The sequence below is a fragment of the Rhea pennata genome, chromosome 5 (genome assembly GCF_028389875.1).
Source record: "Rhea pennata isolate bPtePen1 chromosome 5, bPtePen1.pri, whole genome shotgun sequence".
NCBI lineage: Eukaryota > Metazoa > Chordata > Aves > Rheiformes > Rheidae > Rhea > Rhea pennata.
This window is the reverse complement of record NC_084667.1, coordinates 46388472-46405773: the sequence shown is the minus strand read 5'-3', so window position 1 is coordinate 46405773 and position 17302 is coordinate 46388472. Positions and strand designations below refer to the sequence as shown.

Below are 17302 nucleotides of genomic sequence, written 5' to 3'. Positions count from 1 at the left end.
CCTCTATTTCATTTCCTCAGTCCTTCAGTCTGCAAGAGCCCTCCCCTTCCTTATCCAGGAAAAGCTCAAAAGCAACAGTTCAGCAGGTCCCTATGCTTCTTCCCCAGCAGCACTCTTAACTGCATGTACACCGAAGCAAATCCATGTGCCACAAGCTCCCAGATGTTGAACACAGCTGTTTGTTGCTCTGATCACTAGCTTCTTCCAAGCAACTTCAGTCTACCTCATGCTCTCTGCTTTGTAATATTAAAGAGGGGACACAGTCAATCCAATCGTAGCTGACCATGTCTCACTGCATACTGAAACCAAGTAAAGAAAGAGTATTTCCCAGACATGTTCATACCTGCTTTAGCAGCAGACAAGATAAGGGGGTGTCCATAGACAGCAAAAAAGATGTAAGGCCTCACACAGCTCTCCTTTAACCTGAATGGTCTCGCACCCAACCTGAACTTCTTGTTACCCCTGAGCCTTCATCATTACAAAAAGTCACACAGAACCACACAATGGCTGAGTTTGGAAGGGACCTCTGGAGGTCATCTAGTCCAACCTCTCTGCTCAAGCAGGGTCACCTACAGCATGTTAGACAGGGTTGCATCCAGGTGGGTTTTGAATATTTCCAGAGAAGGAGACTCCACAACCTCTCTGGGCAACTTCTTCCAGTGCTCTGTCACTCTCACAGTGAAGACATTCCTCCTAACATTCAGGTGGAACTTCCTGTGCCTGTTGCCTCTATTCCTGTCCCATTGCATTACTGAAAAGACTTTGGCCCCATCCCCTTGACACCCTCCTTTCAGATACTTATAGACATTGATAAGATCCCCCCTCAGTCTTGTCTTCTCCAGGCTAAACAGGCCCAGCTCTCACAGCCATTCCTCATAGGGCAGATGCTCCACTCCTCTGATCATCTTGGTAGCCCTACAGTGCAGTCTCTCCAGTAGCTCCATGTCTCTCTTGTTCTGGGGAGCTCAGAACTGGACACAGTACTTGAGATGAGGCCTCCCCAGGGCTGAGTAGAGGGGCAGGATCACCTCCCTCGACCTGCTGGCAGCACTCTTCCTAACGCACCCCAGGATACCATTGGCCTTCCTGGACACAAGGGCACATTGCTGGCTCATGGTCAACTTGCTGTCCACCAGCACTCCCAGGTCCTTCTCTGCAGAGCTGCTCTCCAGAAGGTCAGCCTGCAGCTTATACTGGTGCCTAGGGTTATTCCTCCCTAGGTACAGGACTCTGCACTTGCCCTTGGTGAACCTCAGGAGGTTCCTCTCTGCCCAACTCTCCACTCTGTCCAAGTCTCTCTGAATGGCAGAACAGCCCTCAGGTGCGTCAGCCACTCCTCCCAGCTTGGTATCCCCAGCAAACTTGCTGAGGAGGCACTCTGTGCCCTCATCCAAGTCACTGATGAACAAGCTGAACAGGATGGGACCCAGTACTGAGCACTAGGGGACACCACACTAGCCACAGGCCTCCAACTAGACTCTACGCCACTGATCACAACCCTCTGAGCTCTCCCTTTCAGCCAGTTCTCAACCCACCCCACAGTCCACTCATCTAACCCACACTTCCTGATTTTTATTTAGGAGGCTGTTATGGGAGACGGTGTCAAAAGCCTTGCTGAAGTCAAGGTACACGATGTCCACTGCTCTCACCTCGTCTACACAGCCAGTCATTCCATTGCAGAAGGCTATCAGATTGGTTAAGCAGGATTTCCCCTTGGTGAATCCATGCTGACTACTCCTGATCACCTTCTTTTCCTCTATATGCTTGGAGATGACATCCAGGATGAGCTGTTCCATCACCTTTCCAGGGATGGAGGTGAGGCTCACCGGCCTGTAGTTGCCTGGGTCCTCCTCCTTGCCCTTCTTGAAGACTGGAGTGACACTGGCTTTCTTCCAGTCCTCAGGCACCTCTCCATTTCTCCATGACCTTCCAAAGATGGAGAGTGGCCTAGCAGCAACATCTGCCAGCTCCCTTAGCACCCGCAGGTGCATCCCATCAGGGCCCACGGATTTGTGAATGTCAGGTTTGCCCAAAAGATCTCTAACCCAGTCCTCCTCAACCAAAGGAAAGTCTTCCTGTCTCCAGACTCTCTCTCTCATCTCCAGGCTCTGGGATTCATGAGGGCTGCCCTTAGCAGTAAAGACTGAAGCAGAGAAGGCATTCACTAACTCTGCCTTCTCTGCATCCTTCATAACCAGGGCCCCTGCCCCATTCAGCAGTGGGCCCACATTTTCCCTAGTCTTTCTCTTGCTACTGATGTATCTGAAGAAGCCCTGCTTGTCCTTGACATCTCCTGCCAGATTTAATTCCAAATGGACCTTAGCCTTCCTTGCTACACCCCTGCATACTCTGACAGTATTTGTATATTCCTCCCAAGTGGCCTGTCCCCTCTTCTACATTCTGTGTACTTTCGTCTTCTGTTTGACTTTTGCCAGGAGCTCCTTGTTCATCCACACAGGTCTCCTGCACCCTTTACTGGACTTCTTTCTCCTTGGGATGCACCGATCTTGAGCTTGGAGGAAGTGACGCTTGAATACTAGCCAGCTCTCCTGGACCTCCCTTCCTTTAGGGTCTTAACCAATGGGATTTCTCCAAGTAGGTCGCTGAAGAGGCCAAAGTCTGCTCTCCTGAAGTATAGGGTTGTGATCCTATTTATTGCCTTGAATAAGTCCTCTTGCCCAAAGGTGGCCAGAGATATGAAGTATATTGGCAGCATATTGCAGCCTACAAATAGGTTGAAACCACCTGAGATGGTCTCATGGTCTCCTAAGTCTTCCTGAGGACTGGAAAAAAGTGGGGGGGAGGAAGACTTTTCAGAATACTTAATTAAATTTTGTTAATGAATTCATGCTCATATCAACCTTCCATTGAAATCCATAACAGATGCTTTGAGATTTGAGCATAGTACAGAAAAATAACCATCAACAGCAGCAGCAAACTGAGCTTTTCCTCTCAAATTCATCTGCTTAAACCTGTTATCTTCCCACTGTGTTAACTGGGACTTACTCTGTTTCTCACACATTGAATTCTACGAAACACCATGGCTTCTCAATTACCAGGAGGAATCACAGGTCAGACTCTTCCATCTTATCAGTAGGTGCTTAAACATGTTTGGCTACTTGTTTTCTACAATTTTGGGAGGAGGATGAAATAAGACAAAAACAAATGTTCGATTAACAGTCAGGGAACTTACAGAAACTTCTTGATGCTTTCCCCTTGCCACTCCTTCTTTCATAGCTAGGAAAGTTTGAGCCAGGGCTCAAGTATAGATGCTTTTTGGTTTGCAAGCCACCTTTTCTCTGGCATGGTATGTGTGATGCTTGGTAACCCAAACTTTACTAATTAGGATTGGTAAGATTTACCCCTGAACTAAACAGGGCGCTTAGTCTGCCTAGTCTTTGGACACAATAAATACTTCCAAACTGAGTCATAAAATAGTCAAATTTACAGCCAAACACAAAGTGATTTTTAAACACAGCTGCAGGTAGAGCTAACAGACTGGCAACTACAGATATCATAGCTCCGCATGCCGCAGAGTATTCAAGTATACACTTATCTTTTAAGTCCAAATTTAAATGCTTCTGACTTAAATTCTACCTGGAGCCTGTCTGTAGGGTTTCCCAGTAAGGGCCTGTATTGGCCAGGCAGATGAAAGCCAAGATACATCCCTTCTAAGCCGATCCCAGGCAGCAAAGGGCGTCACAGCGATTAAGTCTGACTTTACACGTTGATTACAGCATGTCACTCCAGCAGTCTCCCATCAGATCCCTGCTCAGGTTATCTGTCTTTTACAAAACATGTCAGGACCACACCAAGGACAGCCTGCGACGGAAGTGACACGAACCCCTCACCTTCAGCCCCTGCCGGGCCAGTGCAAAGCTCGCCGCCTGCCTCAGCACTCCCCGCTGCCGGGAACTCCATTGCGCCTCCACTGCTCAGCTCAGAGCAAGCGGTAACAAGGGATCCCCGAAGCCAGAGAGTGTTGAGAGCCGTTCGCTTTCAGTGGCAGCCCCAGGCAGCACTACCGCACCTATTAGCATGACCGTTGCAGAACTTCCCGTCATGCCCCACACGACAGAACATGGGCCCCGCGAGCCCACCCATTGGCTACCGCCGCAACCACCTCCCTGCTCTTCCCTCTTCTCATTGGGTAGAGCCCACGGTCTACGCAACTTCTCCTTTCATCTTGCTCCATGATTGGCTAGCTCGTCCCCTTCTCCCCGTTTCTCTTTAGCTGTTAGCTAGATGATTGGACAGCTTTAACCCTCTAGCTCCACCTTCCTCTGAACTTTAGGCTTCGTAGTTGGGCAGGCTTCTTCCTTCTCCTCTCTCCCTTCCCTCTTGCAAGCATGCAGCGCTCTCATTGGGCCTCGTCCTTCGGGCCCCGTCTTCTCCCTATCGACTCCGACCCCAGCCTGCCCCTGGGTGTGACGTCTCCGTCGGCGATTGGCTGAGGCAGTGGGGCCGCGTATCCGGTGCGGCGCGACCGGGTGGGGGCTGTGGAGCGAGGCGGCTGGAGCTGGAGGATGGAGCGGCCAGAGTGGCCCGCAGTGGAGCCGGGCGCCCAGCTCCGTGCTAACGGCTGCAGCGGCACGGCCCACGGCGCTCTCCGCAATGGCTACGTACGCGGCCTGCCCGCGCCGGACACCCAGGTGTGCGCGGCGGGGCGGCGCGGGAGGCGGCCGGGCTGACGGCGGCTCCCGGCGCTGGGGCCGAGCCGCGGCGGCAGGAGCCTCTCAGCAGGTGGCTGACGGTGCCCCTGCCGAGAGTCAGGCAGGCTTGTGGGGCGCCGCGCGGTTGATCTGGCCCAGCCCTGCGGCGCGCAGCTGTTAGCAGTGCTCCCCGAAACCGTCGGGGCCCGAGCGCTTGCGGCAGGGGGGAGGAGGCGAGGTCGACGCCGCTGCGCGGGGCATACTCGTAGCTGGTGACTGACAGGAACCGTTCGGCTCTGGAGTCGCCACAGAGCGCTTAGTGTGAGGTTTCTGTTAGCAGTAGCCAGTTAGAGTAAACTTGGCTGCAACGTAATGTAGTGGTCTGCGTTTAGAAGAAACGATTTTAGCCACTGTTTCGTTGTTACATGTGTAATGTGTAGTACTGCAGTTAAAACTAACCTGGGATAGGGACTCCCTTCTGCAGGAGAGTTAGCTGATGCAGCACTTGCCATCTTGCTCTGTTAACAACTTATGAATCAAGTGTGTGTGTTTCCAGTTGCTTCTCACAGAATGCAAAATCTTTGTGTTATAATACAGGATACTTAATGGACTCTCAGAAGGGAAATCCCAGTGATACAGAATAAGTTGTGCTTCTTTGTATGTTTAAAGCTGGTACTGCTCCTTAAAAAAGCATTCCTCTATTGTCAGCCCTCCTGCAGCTCCTTGATTTTGCTGTTGTGCTGCACCTTCTGTTTTTCTAGTGTAATTGTGTGCAGCCACTTGAGCAAATCAGATTGAGAACAGATGGAGGCTAAAACTAAACTTCCCCCCCCCCCCCGAGTTAACTTTAAGCTAGGTCATATACCAAACTTCATTCTTTTATGGGCACTTGTAGTCTTGTCTTGACACACAGAAGGAGATAGCACAGTACTGGGAGTGAACAATTAGCAACAGTGTCAGCGCAATCTGTTTCTTTTATTCAGGGAACTATGGCACTGGTTGTCTTGCCTTGCACACACCAAGCACAGTGGTCCAAAAAACCTTAGCTATAAATCTTTGTACTGGGCTGAAGCGTTGACCTCCTCGCTTCCCCCTTCCCCTCCCCCCCCAGTCTTCGCACAGATCTAAGTGCAATTATGTTTTTCTGCCTAAAAAAAAAAAAGAGAGAGAAAAATAAATAAAAAAAAAAAAAAAAGGAAAAGCAGAGTGTGGAAAACTTTTCCATGAGGATTTTGTTCAGCTGTGTATTTGGAAGACATAATGGGAAATGCAGTATGTAAATGTAAGAGCTACCACCCTCAAACTAAGGAAGCTTTAAGAAAAAATGAAATAGTTGAGGAATTATATTCATTTAGTAGCATATCTGTGCAATTACTTTTGAATGTGTCTTGCAAGTCCCCAGGAATTTGGGATGAATACCCATAGAAGGAGCAAGGCTTGTTGGAGAATGGATAATGAGAGATCTTAGCAAAAATCCAAAGTTGAAGTAACATTATCCAAGGATACAAAAGGAGTATGACAGAGTTTTGGATCTTTCTCTCATCTATTTGCTGGTCAGACAGAGGTTATAGCCAGAGTCTTGTGTTCTTTTCTCCAACACTTTACATGGACCAAGTCAGTAACTTTCAAAATTTAAATGTAATAGCCTTAAAAGACTTAAATCTCCTAACTGTTTAGGTGTACTACCTGTTTACAGCTTTTTTCGCATAGTGTTGGTGATGGGGGCTTAGTGCTGTGAAAGGTGTGGTCACTGAAATATCTCGGATTTGGCCACTTAGGCTTTCTGGCTTTGGAATTTTAGTTGTTCGTTTTGGTTGGTTCTTTAGTTGTTCCTTTACACAGGAAAGGAAGGGAAACATGTTAATTCTCACCATGTATGTTATATATTTGTATGTACCTGTATTTATGTATTTATACTTATTTGTAGCTATTTATACATAGGTACATGCCACATACAACACTTTAAAATCTGCAAGTGAAGATGTCCGTGGAATGCAAAGTAGTCTAGCTGACTTTGGCTACCTTGGAGATCAATGAAAGTATCATCAGAGGCTAGGAAAGTAATAATTTGAAATTAGGGTTTCAGCAGATAGAAAAACCACCGTGTTGAAGTACTGAGAAAAATAATGGTTCTTTTTTCTGCTTTCATGGCAAAGGTTCAGGTTTCTTTGTGATTCTGCTAACAGTTAATCTCTTGAGATTCAAATTCAGTGAATGCAGCAATGTCACTATCAGCACCTTTATTAAAATAGGTTGAAAAAACATCTAGCAATTAAAAAATTGTGGGATATTGAAGAAAAATAAATAATTTATTCCTGACTCTATGTATAATTAAGAGATTGCAGAAATAGAAAAAGTAGTAATCTGTAGATGGGTTCAAAACTGATTTAATGTTTCAGTTTAGTACCCCAGTGTTTAAGATTAAGGCCTGACATCACCAAGGATATAGTCATGACATGAGGAAATGACACAATCAGAAGAAAGGAAGCAAATCTAAATAAAAGAACAACAAAGTTACCTTTCTGAATTGTGCATAATTTTGCTTTTTATTTATATCTGGTCTGTTGGAGAGAGTTAAGTGAGTTTGATAGAAAAATAATTTTTAGGATCTATCAAGACACTTGTCTTGATGCAGAAAAAATTGCTTTTTCTTTCTGCAATGCAATATTAACCTGAAATATATTTCTCCTTTGGAGAGTTTTGCTCTAAAGCAACCAGCTAATGGTTTTCTAAGACTGCATTTGAAAAAAAAAAAAATCTTCATGTTACATAAAATAAGGAGATGAGGACATATTTAATAGATCAAGGTGCCCTTATTTTTCATCTTAATTTACTGGAGTCTACCCATTATTATGAACAGTTTTTCAGTAATGTGTTTTTTTTTTTTTTTTTGGACTCTCTAATTAAGCTTCTCACCTTAACATGGCTTCTGCTATGCTTTTAGAAATTGAGGAGGAAAGACTCAAAATAAACAAAGTAATTGTAATATAGATTTTGAGATCCCAGGTTCTTAATTCCTGTTGTGCATAGTGTTTCCAAGTCACTGCTGTGCAGTTATGTACCAAAGGGAATCATATAAACAAATTTAAAATTCCTTGAAATTTCTAGAAGGACTTCAGATACCACCGTATAGCAGTTTCCAGATAATTTATTGCAGATAATTTATTGCTTTGCCAAACTAGGTTTCATACTTCTACTTCAGAAAGAGAAGGTGTAGTTTCTTCAAGAAGAAGAAGGGCTGTAGGATTTGCATTTCTTTAAAATTGTCACAAGTCCTGAATTCTTACAGCTGTTAAAATGGACAGAGTATTTTTTGTAGCAGTTGTGGTGTCCATATGCTAAAAACAATTTGTACAGTTCTGTGATTTTTTTTTCCTGTTTCATTTTTATAGATAGCAATCTTATTTGTAGGTGCATCTCATGAGATGCTTCAGGGTGCACTGGAATGCTGTATTCATTTTGGTTTTGTAGAGACTTTTCCTGGAATCAGGTTGAATGTGATTTCTTTGGGAGAACACATTTACGAAAATGAATGCAATAGATCATGGACAACTTTCTGTCATTACGATGAGTTAAGTAAAGCGGTGATGCGATGAATACGCTCTTATTAGAGATAAAGGTTAAGCTAAGGTAAAGATTTTAAATTAGTACATTTAAAATAACTGGCCTATCACTGGCATGCAGTGGAATTTGAGTACAGAATTGTGTTTTTTTGAATCTATATGCAAACTTATATGATGCAAATACTTCTGATAAAAAGAAAAACTTTGGTCCTAAAGAATTAAATCTCAAGAACCTATTCACAAGGAGGTGATCCTTCTATTCTATTCACTTGTGAGACCACATCTTGAATACTGTGTCCAGTTTTGAGCTCTCCAGTACCAGAAAGATATTGACATATCCAGTTGAATCCACAAGTTCAGCAGAGGGCCACTAAGATGCTTAGAGGGCTGGAGCATGTGAGGTACAAGAAGAAGCTGAGAGACCTTGGTTTGCTCAGGCTTAGGAGGAGAAGGCTCAAGGGAGACCTTATTGTCGTCTACTTCTAGCTGCTTGGAGGATATGGAAAAGATGGGGCCAGACTCTCCTTGGAAGCATGCAGCAATAGGATGAGAGGCAATGGGCGTAAGTTTTAAGATGGGAAATTCTGATTAGATCTAAGGAAAAATGAATTTACCAAGAAGGTGGTCAAATACTAGACAAAGTTGTCCAGAGAAATTGTGGAACCTCCATCCTTGGAGGTGTTCAAGACTCAACTGGATGTGGCCCTGAGCAACCTGCTTTAATTAGACCTGCTTTGAGCTGGTGGTCAGCTAGCTGGCCTCTGGTGGTCCCTTCCAACCTAGATAATTACGTATCAACACAGATAAACTCATGGATTGCAAGAGAGTTTGTCCAAGTTAAAGATCTCAGTGTTTAGTCCTTGAACCCTTCTAAAAATGTATGCCATCACGGTTTGAAGTGTGTATTCTGAGGTTTGCATCAGACCTGAATAAAGAAATTGCTTTCTACATCTTGCTTGTCTTTTTGATTGACTGCATTTATTGCATGAATAACACAAACCCAAAGTGAGTAGAAAATTACCTGACCTAGAAAAGGCTGCAGTCTTTTTCGGATGTTTTAATTGACAAAACTAAATTTCTGAAAAAAAAAAACTTACGTGTGCATGAGGGTACTTTTCCAATGCCAAGTTTAATTACAAAATGCTATAAGCCTTTGTGTAAGGAATCGCTACACAGCATTTTTATCTGGCCATTGTATTAAATTAGTAGGTGTAGTGTCAGTGTTGTACTTGTTCCTGAAAATTTGTGTCTCTGTAGTGGTATAAAAAAAAAGTCTGTAGTAGCTCTTAATATGTCTGCTTTCTCTTAAATCTGAACATATGCAGCTGAGAAGTCACTTTGAATAAAATGTTTGTTTAATTCTCCCAGTTATACTGGGAATGCCATCTCAAATTTAGCTGATGTTAAGACATAAATGCTATAGTTGTTAGAAATGTGTGCAAGTTCCTTTTCTATTAGAGTGTAACTACTTGATTGATTTGTCATATCTTGTAATACATTGTATTTTTCAGCCTCAATTGTACAACAAAAGCTATTTGTGTTTTCTTAAATGCTATGCTTTCAATTCATTGACAAAAAGGCTGTATCTTAATTGTTTGTTGGCTTCACTTTCGTTTGCAGGAGCATAGAACACTGAAAGTTTCCTTGAAGATGGGGGCATAACTACCAGTATTCATTAACAGAGTTAAGAAATCACTTCTAGAAAAAACTATTTTTTTGAAAAGAGTATTTCTGAAGGCCACTTGCAGTTGAGAAAGTAGCAGTTGAAAAGTTTAGAAAGTGGTGGGTTTTAATATCTGTGAAAACAATGACAATGAGTTCTAAAGTACTTGAGGAACACTTTCAGAGGTAGCTGAGAGCCAAAGATTGGCCTATTTGAGAGAAGCACTAAACTAGTGCTAACTTGCTACGAAAATCTTCCTTGTAACTGCACACTTAACTAAATGTGTTTAAAGCGTTCCTTATTGCAATGCTGTATACCTTAAATCAATTGAACATACTAGATAAATATTCCAGAAGTTATTTAAGGTACTTTAAGGCAAAGTATCAAAAAAAAAAAAAAAACTTGTCTTTAGGATTCAAACTGTCAGCTGAATGTAGTTCTGTACAAATCACAAGCAAAATACAAAACAAACAATCCCACACACTTAATTGAATCATTCACTAGTAAACAAAAGAATACATTTAAACTGTGAACGTTTATGAAGATATATTCTGTTTGTGTGTGGTTACCACAAGTGCATTTTATTTAGCAAAAGACAGTACCAAATCTGTTGGAAATAAGTAGTTGCAAATGAAAACATTTGGTTATACCTACCAAAAGAACAATAATTAGGAAAACAAATTGTACAAATATGTAGGAGTGTTAAACATACTTTACAAAACAGATTTTCACTCTTGTCATTTTTGAAAATTCAAAATGTGATTCAAATCAGTTCATTCTTGATTTTATTATTAAAGGCATGTTGATCCTTTTACCCATGCACCTGTTCAAGATTTGAAGTTTAAGAACAAAGAGGCACAAGAAAGCGTTGGACGTGGTAGTAAAATTACTGAAAATACAGAACACCATAGAAGTAGCGGCTTTTGTGGAATACTTGCTTTACTCTTATAGTTTCTTTTAGTGATGATTCCTGTAGTACTTTCTAGTAAATGTGACCACTTTTAAGAGCAGAGCTGTATATCATATCTTTCCATTTATTCCTAGAGTTAGCAGGAATCTGACAAAAAAGCAAATAATTTTTGGAAGCAGTCTTCCATGTATTGTATCGGAAAAAAAAAGTCACAGAGCTTCTAGTAACATTTCTGTAATGTGTGTGGTATGCGGCAATGAGAAGCCACTGACTTTTATTAAGAATTTAACAAAGTGGTGTTCCAGACTAAATCTTGTGAAGGTCTTTACATGATGTATGCCATTTTCAGCTGATTTTGTTCTTCTGGAAGCAAGAAATAGAACAGTCCTTTTAGTACAATGCATTTTAGTTTTCTCGGGGTAGCACCAAAATTAACTTTTTATTGTGGACTTAACTCAGAGTTGCACATGTAGCATCTTCTCTCCTGCTGTGCAAGCTGTGCCAAAATGTGGCAGAAATTTTTAATAAGCAACTTTATGTAGAAGATTCCTGTGGTAAATCCTGCTTCTATTGTCTATAACAGTGCCTGTAAATGTTTCTGTGTTCAAGCTTGTCTCATGTTTTCTCAAAAAACTTCTTCACTAGTGCTTTTGAAAGTAAACTATGTTGTCAGAGCCTCAGTCTGAGAGTGTATGGTTTCTGTGTGCTCTTTTATATCTACTTTTTTCTACTGTACTGACCCCACTTAGAAAGGGTTCTTACTCAAGCTGACTAGTGACACAGGCATAACAATATCTTAAGCTGTTTTTTCGATCAGCTTTGAGGAAATAAGTTTTTAACGAAAAGAAATTCAGATTCAGAGTAATGTCAGCTTCATATGTGGCCTGCTTTATGTCTCTCCTGGCAGTGAAAGACTAGTTAACTCTAAAACCCTGTTTGCTGGTTTCACTTTACTTTGCAAGTCCATGAGAAGGTGTGACATGGTGGTCCTTCTCTGAAAATCCTGCTGCATGAATTTAGGAAAGGAAAAGTGGTGAAGGATATTAGTAAGAACAAAGTTGCTGCTAACTGCTGTTTAAATTAGATTTTTTTTTTAATGCTATAGTGAAGGAGTGATCTGCACATCTGGTAAGATAGCAGAGGTTGTAGTCAGTAGATTAGATATGTCCCTAGTGTGAATGTATGCTTGGTGGGGTGGCTGAAATGAGAACTATTTTTAAGTAGATTGAACAGTACTGTCCTTCATGTCAGGTCACCAACAGTCATGCAGGAAAACTGCAAAAGATGGTGGTATAAGAGTATTACATGAAATATTTCCCATGTATGTCATTAAAGTATTTGAAAAATTCAGAATAGGCAAAAATACCCTTTCCTTCTGTGGAGAGCTGGCAACTGACCTTAAAGCCCTGAAAAATCTGATGCTATCTGGAGGCCAAAGTACTGTTTAAAGTATAACTTTGTGCAGTAAATATGTAAGAACATCAGCTTAGACATACTTCTGCTATATGTGCATACATCCGCAATCCCATCCTCTGCTTATATCAGAGATGTTATCATGCAAGTTTTAATGATTCTGGCTTTTAGGTTAAACTAAATCTTCAGAAAATTTTTTGATGTCTGGTGAATTGGAACTGTCTGGAAAATTATAATTAGATTCCCTGATGTGTTCTACATAGACTGCAAATGCAGTTCTTTGTAGTTGTAACTATATGATGATACTGCTTCAGTAATGGTTACAGTACTGTTGTAAGTGATTTGTTCCCTCCAAAACTTGGGCCAACATAATTGTTACCTGTAGCTGATCTGGAATGACGTTGGTCTCCTCCTATAAACAGTTGGCTGGTGCTCTAACTTTTCTCTTACGGCTGAATTTCTTAATATAATGGTGCTTTTTTTTGTGTACATACTTATTGGGAATAATCACTTATAGCTAGACTTCCCTGGGGACATGTGAACATATACCTGCTTTTTCCACTTTTTGAACTCCACAATTAGGTGAACTTTTCTTTGAACTTTTCTTTGTCATCTCCACTTATGCAGTATATTCTGGTTCAAAGGTCATGGTTATGATAATAACCATGCGTTATGATAAGACTTATTTGTTGAAATCATAAACATCTTAACCTTGCATGCTTTCCTTCAGAAAAGGAAGTGAGTCACTTAACAGTACCCCCATCTCTTTCTTGGTCTCTGAAATAGAACTTGCTGCTCCTTTGTAGCTGGCTTAGAGCTGAAAGTATGCAAGCCTTCATTTGAAGGCTAGTATGTAGATAAATAAGCATTCTTGAGAAAACAAGCAGGCTTGTGTCTAAAATCTGTCTAACAAATTCCGTTCTACAGGCAGTACTAGAGTGTATTTATAGTCATCTTACGCTTCATGAAAAGTCCGTGGAATTGCATTCAGAGTATTTCTTTAACATTTAATTCAAATATGAATGTGCAGTAGCTTTTCAGCTTATGGAACAGATGACATAAGAGTAAAAGAATGTATATCACCTTGGTAGAAGAAAACTAAAGAGATGGAATTGATTTGGGTATGTGTTGAATCAATACAGAAATTCTTGAAAGGGCCTTTCATGCTAAAATGTTGGTTTTGACAGTATGGAATATGTTCAAATTTTGTTCTAGTATAGGATTTGTCATGAGCAGGGGCTTCTCTAAAGACATAAAAAATCAGTGTACTTTGATTATTTTTCTGATTAAGACTACATGTAGATATATATGTGTCATCTTGAAATTGTTGTATTTCCACCTGGATAAGTTCAGTATTGGAGAGGTGCTGTGCTGAAAATCCAATTTAACTTTAGTTGTATAAGCCAAAGAGCAATACAGATGGCTCAAAGTGGGAGTGAGTGGGAAAGACGGGGAAGTTCTTTGGTTGGTGCTGTTCCTGAAGAAAACATAATATGAAATTGTGGCTTTCTTTAATGTTTTAAATTGCTCTCAGCTGAGATGTGGTAACAAAGTGTTTGTACTCCTGTTCCAAGCATGATAATTTTCTAATTTAAGCCATTGCTGTAGTCAGTATGTCCTTAAAACTTCTCCAATCTTAAAACTAGCCTCAAAGCACAGCAAGTTAGTCATTTACATCTGGCCTGAGTACATGCTGCTGCTAAAAGAGGTGGTCCCACTCTACCTTTAGTGTTTTGTCTGCACACTTGACTGATTCTAGTGTCTGCACAACCGTGTTTTGACTAAATTGGGGAACCGTTCTGGTTGGAACTTTGCTGTGTAGCTATCTGGGTGCTTGTGCTGGCAGAAGGGCAGAGATGGAAATGAATAGCTGCAAGAAGGTGGTGTTGCAGTTCATACTCAATTAGTGACCATATAACTACAGCATAATTTTGTCCTGAGAACAAACCCTCGATCTCCCCCCCCCCCCCAAATTATTTTCATGGTATTAATGTCAGTCTTGAAATAATGGAATTTCACTGGCATCTGAGGTGAACAAGCATCAGTTTCCATATAATTCAGGCTCTGGTAAGGCAAGCATGTGGGCTTTATTTATTGATTCATCAGCTCTGACTTCCTTTTTGATCTATCTTGAGATGACAACATGGGTGTTATGGAAGAAAAACTTGTTTTGCTCTGTCTGCCAGCCCCCACTCCCTCATTAATTATTAGTTATTGTCCTTTCTTGACATACTTATGATCGACCTCTTTTCTAGGAGTTGATGTTTCTTTACTGGGTAGAATATTTAAAAAATGTTTCCTATTGTATCTAGCTATGAACTGCAGTGAAAACTGGGCAACATCCTAGATGTGTCCTTGTCCTAGCCCTTGTTTCAGGGTGGTGTTATTAATATTATAGGCATTTACTGAAGAATGTTATCTTAGTTTCATGCTTATTTTCAAGTTACCCCATTCACATCTGGCAACGTCCTTCATAATATATTTGGGTACCACAGCATTGTGGAAACTGAATGCCAAAAGGTAGACTCAATCTACTTAAATTACCTAATATGTACTCCTTTTTGTAAACCAGATAATACTGGCAAAAGTTAATCTAATCCTGAAAGCAGTAAACCTTGTTGTTGCTTTTGATGTTAGAGATAGGGGGATTGTCTTGGGCTTTGTTCTTTCACACGTGTAAATAGCTCTTCTGTAAGTTTTAAGAATGCAGATAGCAATTTGCATCTAATGATTGGGTTTCTTTCTTTTCATACATTGAATTCTGAGATCTGAATCTTTTAATTTAGTTTCCTTGAATAAGCATCTAATTAAAACTATGCCAAAATTATGTTGAGTGAGCTCTTTCTTTATAACTGCAGAAGTTTTTATGTATTAGTCACAAATATTTTGCATTATGAGAATCACACCTGAGGAGGGCATGCATGTGTGTTATACCACTAATCAAGTTCTTGTCTTCAGGAGATAGTCTTGATCAGCCTTTGGCAAGTATTTAAGTAATGAGATTTTATTGTGGATTTTGTGCAGAAAGATTTGCTTGTTCTGTGTGCAAACATGTATGCAATGTTCAGACTGTGTATATACAATGACTTTTTTGTCTGTGGCATCATGCCCAACTTACAAGTGCAGTATTTTTGGCAGCATCTTTAGGCTAAAGCTATGATGACATGTAAGTTATACTTGTTTTGCTACAGTCATACAGGCTTCCAAAGTTGAGTACATTTTGATATTTTTCAGTTAGTTTTTCAGTTTTCATAATCCCGATAATACATCGTTTAGCTTAATGAAATTATTCCTCAGTTCTAATTCTTCTGTTTCTAAAGTGAGCCTGGGAAGCCTCTCTGTTCTGTTCTTTCTGTCTACCTGGTTCTTGTTAAAAGGAAACAGGCAATTTTTTCATTAGGAGTGGCCTGAATTTTAGCAATGATATCTATATAACTTAGCTAACTAAGGAACTTGAATGAAATGTTAAATTCAGCTGCACTGAACTGGTAACTGTGACTTTCATTACATTGAAACTAAAGGAGTCTTTATCGCAGCATCCTTGTCTGTGGAGGCTGATGGTATTTGGCAGTAATGTTTGAGTCCAGCCAGAAGTACTTTGAACTGGGCAAGGGGAAACCAAAGCTCGTAACAGGTCACAGTACACCAGAGACTACTCTGAAATGCCCATTCCATGTTTCTTGAATGAAAATCTCATGACTGTCTCTCTTTAAACTTTTGCTTTAGATTCATCATATTGTGCACAATGGAGGATTATACAAAAAGCCTTTCAATGAAGCCTTTGAAGAAACACCAATGCTGGTTGCTGTGCTGACCTATGTAGGCTATGGTGTTCTCACTCTGTTTGGATACCTGCGAGATTTCTTGCGACAGTGGAAGATTGAGAAGTGTCAAAATGCAACAGAAAGAGAGGAACAGAAGGTAACCACTGAGAAATATCAATGCTCCATGGGAAATGATATGGCTGGGCTATATGGACTATAGTTAGTTTGGGCGTTTCTTTGTGGAGCAATATGCTGTTTTTTTTTTTTTTTTTTAACTATTTTCCATGCATTTGGACTGCCCCCATTAGTTATATTAGTACTGCTGTGTGGTTAAACTAACCAAACTAACATTTCTTTTTGTTGTATTAGAGCAGTCCCCTGATCCGGTTCACCGTGATGCTGCACACAATGCTGCATCAAAGTTATATCCACATGCCAAGAGATGCCTCAGTTGCTGTAACAAGGGTTTGGGAGAGGCAAAGTGCATAAGCCAGCAAAATCAGCGAAAGAAATGCTTGTCAAAGGATCTAGTTTGAGTTTGACAGCAGTGGGAGGCAGTCTAACGCTATTCTGGTAGCTTTGTCTGTGTTTTGAAGAGGAAGCGTATTACTAAGTAGTTGCAAAGAAAACCTTGTGAGTGAGAACCAGAGCACAGCTGGATGTTTTAAATTCATAGGGCGTTCAAGACACTAGCAGGTTAGCCAGTGAGTAATTAGATGTACTGATTCCATACCCATTGTTTTTTATGAATAATTAATAATAAGATGAAGAGTCTTGCCTGCTTCAGAAACTGTTTTGGAGTAGATAATCCTGATTTTGAATTGTCTTAATCTATGTTTAGAGGTCTTTACTCCCTACAGGAATTACTGTGAAGAGCTACCATCTAAACCTGCAGCTCAGTAGCTGTTCTCTGTTAATTCTTAGTGTGAGCCCTCTTAGTACAGTGTAAATAACAGTGAAGTCTGCTCTGAAGGTGGGGCGAGTTGGCTTATTCTTGCTGATTGGGGTTCTGTTTTTCCTTGCCACTCTGGGGAACTGATCTGGCTTATAAAACTTCAAGATTGGTTGTTTTTCAATTGCTGGTTTCTGCATGCAGAAACATAAGTAATTGCAGAAAAAGGAGTGGGGGGTGGCAGCTCAAGAATGCAAACAAATAACCAAGGGTGGGAAGGAGAGGTGAGGGGGAGGAGGAGGAAGAACGACTTCTTTTGGAGGCAGCATTGGGTTAAAGTGCTTGTCAAATTATGGTAGATAAGCTAAAATGCAGCAAACTGATACCTAAAATTATTTCACAGTAGCATCAAGCACCATCAGGTGGATAGAAACATCCTCACTGG

At 41.2% G+C, this 17302-nt stretch overlaps 1 protein-coding gene across 2 annotated transcripts in view; it reads left to right on the top strand.

Moving 5' to 3' along the window:
• Positions 1-4472: 4472 nt before the first annotated feature.
• Positions 4473-17302, top strand: part of SPTLC2 (serine palmitoyltransferase long chain base subunit 2) — a 73760-nt gene continuing 60930 nt past the window's right edge. For both annotated transcript variants that reach the window (XM_062577233.1, XM_062577234.1), the window contains exons 1-2: positions 4473-4652; positions 15928-16122. In XM_062577233.1, the coding sequence (XP_062433217.1) occupies positions 4527-4652; positions 15928-16122 (321 nt within the window). In that variant the 5' untranslated portion in view covers positions 4473-4526. The remainder of the gene's footprint in view (positions 4653-15927; positions 16123-17302) is intronic.